Source organism: Humulus lupulus, chromosome 6, assembly GCF_963169125.1.
Source record: "Humulus lupulus chromosome 6, drHumLupu1.1, whole genome shotgun sequence".
Classification (NCBI taxonomy): Eukaryota; Viridiplantae; Streptophyta; class Magnoliopsida; order Rosales; family Cannabaceae; genus Humulus; species Humulus lupulus.
Window position 1 is genome coordinate 16,748,607 of NC_084798.1, and position 8,496 is coordinate 16,757,102.

At 32.1% G+C, this 8,496-nt stretch overlaps 1 protein-coding gene across 1 annotated transcript; it reads left to right on the top strand.

Annotated features, from left to right (window-relative positions):
- The first annotated feature begins 274 nt into the window (after positions 1-274).
- Positions 275-6,465, top strand: LOC133781741 (probable caffeine synthase MTL2). Its single transcript, XM_062220807.1, has 4 exons — positions 275-433; positions 1,744-2,157; positions 2,740-3,003; positions 6,038-6,465. The coding sequence occupies exons 1-4, from the start codon at positions 359-361 to the stop codon at positions 6,434-6,436; spliced, it is 1,152 nt and encodes a 383-aa protein (XP_062076791.1). The 5' UTR covers positions 275-358; the 3' UTR covers positions 6,437-6,465.
- The last annotated feature ends 2,031 nt before the right edge of the window (positions 6,466-8,496 follow it).

An 8,496-nucleotide genomic window follows, 5' to 3' on the forward strand; every position in this document is an offset into this window, starting at 1 on the left:
TTAACTGACACGTGTCAACACGTCAACATTCTTATTCATGACAAATCATCACTAAAATCTGATGATAACAAATAAATCAAAGTTTATGTCGACATTTATAATGTGCTTCATATAATGTTAGGTACCAGTTTTTTATATATTGTTTTTTAATACGTATGAGATCGACCACGTGAAATCTCAGGATATAGTTAGAGATCAAAATGTATATAATTAATATAAATATATTGAGAGAGAGAGATAACATGCAATCATGTTACTTGTATAACGCGGTTACTCAACCATGTGTGCCCTATATAAAATAATAATAATAATTAATACTATAAAAGAACACTGCACATGAAATCGATCGAATACAGCAATGGAAGTAGAGCAAGTTCTCCACATGAACGGTGGCGTTGGCCAAGCTAGCTATGCAAACAATTCATCTCTTCAAGTATGTGAAATCTTCTCTATTCTATATATATTTCTATCTTTATATATATATATATGATGTAAATTAAAATTTGATATATCTTATAACTCTTAACTTCTATGCATCATTAACAAATAATTATATTAATATGTATGCAATCTTTATAAATATTTATAACTTGAATATATTGAAGGGAGGGAATGGAGGAGGATATTAATTTGTTGGGGGTGTAATTTCAAATTATAATAGTTCTTGGAGGTTTTGTATGTTTTTTTTAATCAATTTGAGGAATATAAAAAAATCATAATTAATCAGAATTTAAAATTTGAGGCATATGCCTATTCCCCCTGATATTTTTTCTATTTTAAAAGTAATACAATTTCCTAAAATTTAAAATATCCCCAAAATTCATGGTTTCTATCAAAAGAAGGTATATAATATAATTTTACTTGTTTGAGTTTTTTTTTAAATTAAATAATGATTTTCTAGTATTTACAAATACTAACTTACACTCATGCGGTTGTGTTTATCAATAATGCGAAAATATATTATTTAAGATCAATTTCTGACAAATTAATTTATTTTAAATATCATATTATTATCCCGATTCTAATTACTTAAAATAATTTTAAAATAAAAAAAAAATTTAAAATATTTTTTAAATCCATAAGATTATTTCTTAAACTAATTATGCCGACTCCAAAAATGATTATTTTTATTTTATTTTATTTTATTTTATTTTTGTTGGGGACTGTAAGAGCAACTCCAATACAACAGTCACTCTAGTTGCCAAAGACTGAAGTGGTCCCAATATTATTGTTTATAATTTTATATATAGGTTTATATTCATGTGTTTTTTCTAATTACCTATTTGGACCATGTATTTAAAAAAAATCATTTTTGGATCTTATATTTTGTAAAATTGTTCAAATAAACCCCTAAACTCAATTTTAATGATTACAAATTTGAATATAACAATACAGTTTTTAAGCAGAATGATTTTCTTTTTATTCTAAAGTGTTAGTTTGGTAAATTATTTGTGATTTCAGTTGAGAAAACTTTGACCAAAATCGGGTTTAGGGTTCTATTTGAGCCATTTTACAAAATATAGGGTCTAAAAAGTAATTTATCAAAATAAGGGTCCAAACAGGTAATGGACAAAAACACAGAATCCAAAAATATATAAAATCTTTATATATTAAAGAGACAAGAGATACATTAGCAACATTGCCTCCATTTTTATATTATTTTTTTAAAAATTAATATTTTATTATATATTATTTGCAAGTAGGGTTGATAATAAATATAAAATTGAATTCTTATGACAATAGAGAGAGGTGATATCAAGGGCCAGACAAACACTGAAAGAAAGCATTCGAGAAGCTTATTGTAATAAAGCCTTGCCAGAGTGTTTAAGAATAGCAGACTTGGGCTGCTCCTCAGGCCCTAACACACTAATTGTGGTCTCAGACATTATTGACATCATTGAAGCCATTTCTTGCCAATCCTCGAACAAGATCAACTCACCAGCTTTCCAAGTTTTCTTGAACGATCTTCCATGGAACGATTTCAACGCCGTCTTCAGATCCCTTCCGAGCTTCTATGCGAGGCTCAAGAAAGAAAAGGGTGACAAGTTTGGTCCTTGCTTCATCGCAGCAATGCCTGGGAGTTTCTATGGGAGGCTTTTCCCTAATAACTTCATGCATATTGTTCATTCTTCTTATAGTTTGCATTGGTTGTCAAAGGTATGCATATATATATATATATAGGGAGCAATTATGACGCATTTTTTTTTTTTTTTTTGTGCATCTTTTTTTTATTTTCGGCACTTAGATAGATATAATCTCAAATTTTTTATATGACAGTGTACATTATAGATATTTAAAATATCCTGGAAATTTTCAATAAATTTTGAATAGTTTACAAAGCCAAAAACAGATGTCAAACTGTTAAATTTTACACACGTACACAAAAAATAGGCACGGGTGCAACAGACAGTTTAGACCCTGTTTCGGTACCATAATTAATTCAGAATTTCTTAAAAATTTGTAGGATATTCTAGATAGCGATAATGTACACCATCATACAAAAAAAATTGGGATTATAACTATTCAGGTGTCGAAATAGAAAAAATATGCATCGGTGTTGCAAAAAAAAAATGCGTTGTAGTCGGTCTCTATATATGTGTATATAAATATATATATATAATATTTTACTAAACCGTTATTTCTTTTATCTCTGTTATAAGATAGTTTCAAATTAATAATTAGATGTTTATTGATCATAAACCTGCTAATTATAATTCAACATACTATGAATTAATCAAGGTTCCAAAGGAGTTGGTAGATAATCAAACTGGAGAAGCACATAACAAAGGAAATATTTACCTTTCGAAGACAAGCCCTCGTGTGGTTTTCAAAGTATATTTTGACCAGTTTCAAAAAGATTTCACATACTTTTTAAGATGTCGTTCGGAGGAAATAGTTGATGGTGGTGTTATGATATTAACAATTATTGGCAGTACTGAAAATGATTCTCCAAATACTCTTTGGGAAATATTGGGAAGGACACTAAATGACATGGTCATGCTGGTATGTATATATTTATTTAGATTATTTATTTTTCCTTTTAATAATTTTTTAGATAATTAATGAGCATTATAAGAAACACTGTTGTATAGGATATCTGAAATCCGTATTTAGCATAAATATTTAGATTTGGGATATATAGGTTAAAAATATGATAAAGAACACTTAAAAAAAGGATCAAAACCATGTAAATATATATGCCATGTTAAATATATTCATATCATATTACTGTCTGCATTATTAAAAGTTTAATCCACTATGGAATAAAATGATAAAACACAACTAGTAAAATTTAGATTTTGGAAAATATAATTAAAAATGCAAATAAGGCATACAACATTTAAATATATATATATATAAATAAGATGAACTATAACATATATTTATCTTATTTATGGCATATTTCTAATTACTTAGGAAGAATGGAAATCATTTATGTGAAAATAATGATTCTTATTCATATGTTTACTAAAATAATACAAAAATGTTTGGTGAGATAGGGGTGTTCATTGGATGACATCCAATGTTTTTAAGCCCATTCAATCCGATCCAATCATCCAATTGGATGTTGGATTTTTGGAACCGATCCTATCCAATCATCTTGAACCAACTGATCCGATCCGATCCAATGGATGATTGGATCGGTTCGGTTCCATCCATTGGATGCATCCATTGGTTATCCGTTGGATCGGATCGGATCCATCCGATCTTTTAAAACCTTTATTTAGGCTGATTTTTTTAAAAAATATATATTATTTCAATTATAAAAACACTAATTACTCATCCAAATAATAAAAATATTTAATTGTAATGTTTAGTTTAGGATTTTTTTAATCATCCTATGTGTGCAAGCCTATAGTAAGCTACAGTGAGGTATTGGATGTAATTGGATGGAAATTGGATCGATTTGGTCGGTTTTTATTGGATGTCGGATGGTCATCCAACAACCGACCGATCCAATTTGGATTTTTAAAAATTACATCCGATCCGATCCAATAGTAATTGGACATCCAATTTTTGGCGGTCCGTTTTTTTTTATCCTGTCGGTTTTTATTGGATCGGATATTTTCTGCACACTCCTAGGTGAGAGTATTTATATAAAATAAAGGGAAAGTAATGAAATACTTCTCTCCCTAACAATCTGAGGAATGATATTACTTTCAATGACTTTTATATATTTTTTATTATTTAAAAAAATATGTATAAAGTACAGTTTTGTCATTTAAAATCTATCTCACATTACTTTATATTAAATTTCTCATTACGCTTGTTAGAGTGCTCCCAACAGGCTCTACTCTATTTTTTTTTTTTCTATTTTACTTCCAACTTTTATATTACACCAAACATGAACTTTTTTATAATTTTTCTTTAAATTATTTGAATATTATACTTTTATATATTATTTATTTATTTAAATAATAGAAAAAGAAATAAAGAGAAATAAATAATGAAATAAGTTTGAAGAAAGGATAAAAAATAAAATTAAAATAAAGGAACTACAGTACATAGCTAATATTGTAGAGAAGGGATTTTAGAGCACTCCCAATAGAGGAGTTAAAATGTCTAATTCTTTATAATATAGAAAAAAAAATGGTTAAATAGTCTTCCAATGGGTTATGTAAACTTATATTTTTTTTACCTAAATAAATAATATTTTTCTATATGTAGTGAAACACTATTCATAAAGCTATAAATATTTTATTATTTTTTATAAATTTTTGTATATATATGAGTGTGATACTACTATATTTAATTATTTTATTTCTTAAAATGAATAAAATATTTTTTTAAATATAATATTTAAATGATGTAGAGAAAAAATAGAGAAGCTAGTGTATGATATAATGTAAAAATTTGAGGTAAATTATAAAAAAATATATTTTGGTGATGTATTTTGTAATACACTTTCTCTATAATATTTAGCTAAAACTCACAAAAACATCTTCCATCAGCTCCTTTATACATATATTTATAATAGCTATGCACAAATTAATACATATCTACATTTACATAACATTTACATATCATTTATATAATATTTTAATATTATTATTTTTCTTTATAAGCCTTCTCTCTCTCATTTAGTATATATTTATTATTTCTTTTTTATTTTTCAATTATTTTATTTTACTTTAATTAATAAAATATGTTTAAAGATATAATATTTAAATGATGTAGAGAAATATATAGAGAAGCTGATTATGGTATAATGTAAAATTTAGAGGTAAAATAGAAAAATGTATGTCTTGAGAAGGTATTTTAAAGGATGGAGTAGAGCATATCCATTGGGAGTGCTCTTAGTACTCTTAGCTATATCTTTACTTTTGTCTAGTTATTTTCATTAGCTTATGTGAGTGCTCTTAGTTATGTGAACAACATAAATTAATTTTGTTGTTATATTTAGTGAGTTTAAGTAAACAACATAAATATAAATTATGACTCTTATTCCTCTTTATTTTATTCTTATTCTTTTCTCCATTGAATTATTCAGATTCTAATTACATGACCTATATCGACAACAACATGGCCTATACCGACAACAAATGTTGTCGGTAGAACCTCAATTTTTTGTAGTGGTAACCTACAATTAAAGTAAAAGTTAATGGAATTAAAAAAAAATGAACTCTACATAAATTTTTCCAAGAAAATAGATGGGTAAGATCAATGCCCACCAAATTCACGGTTAGGATTTGTCTTCACTCCTATCATCTCATCCACACAAAATTAAAGGTCAAGAGTAACAATAATGAATTAAAAGTCATGATTAACTCTCTCTCTCTCTCTCCACGTCCCCTCTCACATTCCAAATGGAAAGTCTAGATTGAAACCCAAAAATCTCACAAAGATCAAGATAAAACCCAATAATTACTTATTAAAGGCCAAGATTAACTCTTACATACCATGTCATCTACTAACACCAAATTATTTTGCTCATTTGGATTTTGATTTTGGGTCATACTCACAACATACATATATCTATAATACTATACTTATAAATATATATAATTGATAGAATGTATACTTTGATCCATTTCAGAATATAATTGAAGCAGAAAGTTTGGACCATTTCAACATGCCATTATATTTTCCAAATGAAAGGGAAGTGAAAAATGTGATTCAAGAAGAAGGATCTTTCTCTCTACAGAAGCTCAATGCTTTCGAAACTGCTTGGGATGCAGGTTTCAGTAGTGAACATACTTCCAAAATAGACAATAATAACAATGACATGCAGAAGAGAGGAAAATATGTTTCAGATTACATAAGAGCAATTTCAGAGTCTATTTTTGTGAAACAATTTGGAGAAACTATAATGGATGAATTGTTTAAGAGGTTCACTGATAAGGTCATTGAGTCCATGGCCAAAGAAAAATGGCAATGCAAGAACATGGTTTTCTCCTTAACAAAGAATAATGTGCAATCTTACTTTATGAACTAGGTACTAATTAAGGATTCGTTACTCAGTTATTTGTTTTGTGTGTTTTTTTAGTTGTTTGCTTGGTTTATTTACTTTTGTTTTTAATGTTTTGCATCTTTGTATAGAATTGTATTAAGTATTCTTGTAAATAACCAAAGCTTTCACTTGATCAACATGTAACAAAATGAAAATGCTAATATAAGCTCAAATATAAGGGACGCAGCCCCTGTAGAAACATGGTTCATTTCTGGCTAGTACGAGCAGATTCAGCATCTTCGCCCTTCTCCTCTTCACCGCCACCATCCAAGGTAGTGCCAGTTACCTCTTCCTCAGCCAACCGAGTCTTCCACTTGGTGAGGAACTCCTCTTCCTTGTCCAAAAAGACAAGGTGTTCATCTCGAGGTTCAGCGACCTCAGCCTGGCCCAGTGGCCCACTCCTTCTTGGCCTTGAATTCCTTGAGCATGTGTTTCTTCCCATCCTCAAGGATCTTATAAGCGGTGCTCTTCTCCTACTTTAGGCGATCGATCTCGGCCTTGGCGGCGTCGAAATCAGTCGTCCTAGTGTTGAGCTCAGCCTTCAATTGATTAGCATCGGCCTCAAAAGAAGCGAGCTTAGCCTGGGAGGCTTCGAGGGAATCCTCGACTTTGTCTTGGGCGCCCCTGGTCTCTCGGAGCGAGGTTTAGGCTCTAGATTGGGCCTCCTTGGCCTCTTTGAGCAAATCTCCGGCCTTGGTTCTGGCTCCCTTGGCTTCCTTTAGGTCGTCCTTGGCTCGGATTCGAGCCTGGTGAGCGTCATTGACCAAAGTCTTTGCAACGACCATTTTCGAGGAGAGGAGGGAGCACTGGCATATGAAACCAAGGAGAGTCTGAAAGAAAAAATAACCATAGTTAAAGAATAAAGAAACAGCTAGGAAAATAAAAGATCAAGTAAAGTAGACTTACAGAGACGCCGAGCTCCATGGTTTGGTCGAAAAAGGCAATTGTGTTGTCGCCCTTCAGAAATCTCCACACGTTGGCATCAAGGTTGTTGCACGATTGGCCTACTTGAGATAACAAGTCTGAGCACAAGTCAGCCCCTAGAGCACTGACCTCGTTTGCCAAAGGATACTTTGGCATGTGAGGCATGGCAAAAAACCTACGGAACACAATCGGAACTGCCACGGTCGCTGGTTTTGAGGTCGTAATGTCAATGACCTTCTTGCTTTTTTCCCTAGCAGGGACTAGGCTAGAAGGAGGAGGTGGAGTCTTCCCTTTCTGGGGGGAAGGCATCGTGTTCTTCGGCTCGCTTGCAGCAACCATTGAGGCTGCAAGAGGAGGGTCCTCAGTCACATTCACGACAGTAGAGGGGGGAGGAGTTTTGACCTTTGGCTCGCTGGAGGCAACTTTCGAGTTTGCCAAAAGAGGGTTTTCAGTAACTCTTGCGGCTTTTAAGGGATGGGTGCCCTTCTTCGAGGTAGCGCGTCCCCATTTGCTGTCTCGGGCCTTGGGAGGCATCCCGAGGATGCTATCCAAATCGGAATCCATCTCGCCTGAAAAAGAGGAAAAAGATCGATTATGTTGAGAAAAGAGAAGCTATATAAGTCTATTAAAAATGACTAAGTATAAGAAACCTAATTAGAGGGCTCTATTGAGCTCGAGCTTGGGGACCAAGAGATCCGGAAGTATATGAGGCTAAGGGATTCCCCTCCCTAAAAGTAGGGGACATCCTCGAAAGGTCCATATAGTCGTTGGTCCTGTACTGGATGACTATCCCATCCCAAACCTCATTTAGACTATACATCATTTGGTATCTCCCCAACAAACTATCAACCTATATACCTTAAGATCTACCCCTGACCAGGTCATAAAATTGTTTTGGGGATCGTTAAATAAGACTATGACGTTGGGTTCCTGTCTAAGCAAGGTAAGAGACCATTTGGATAGGTTGAGCACGACTTTACCTCCTTTAAACGAGCTCATTTAGGCCTCGTCTTGTGCTTCATTACCCGAGCATGAGGGTTCCATGGAGCGGGGAACAGGGCCACGTAAGTTCGAACTCACGCGCTTCCCCTGGCAGGAAGCTTGGTTGTTGGTATTGGGAC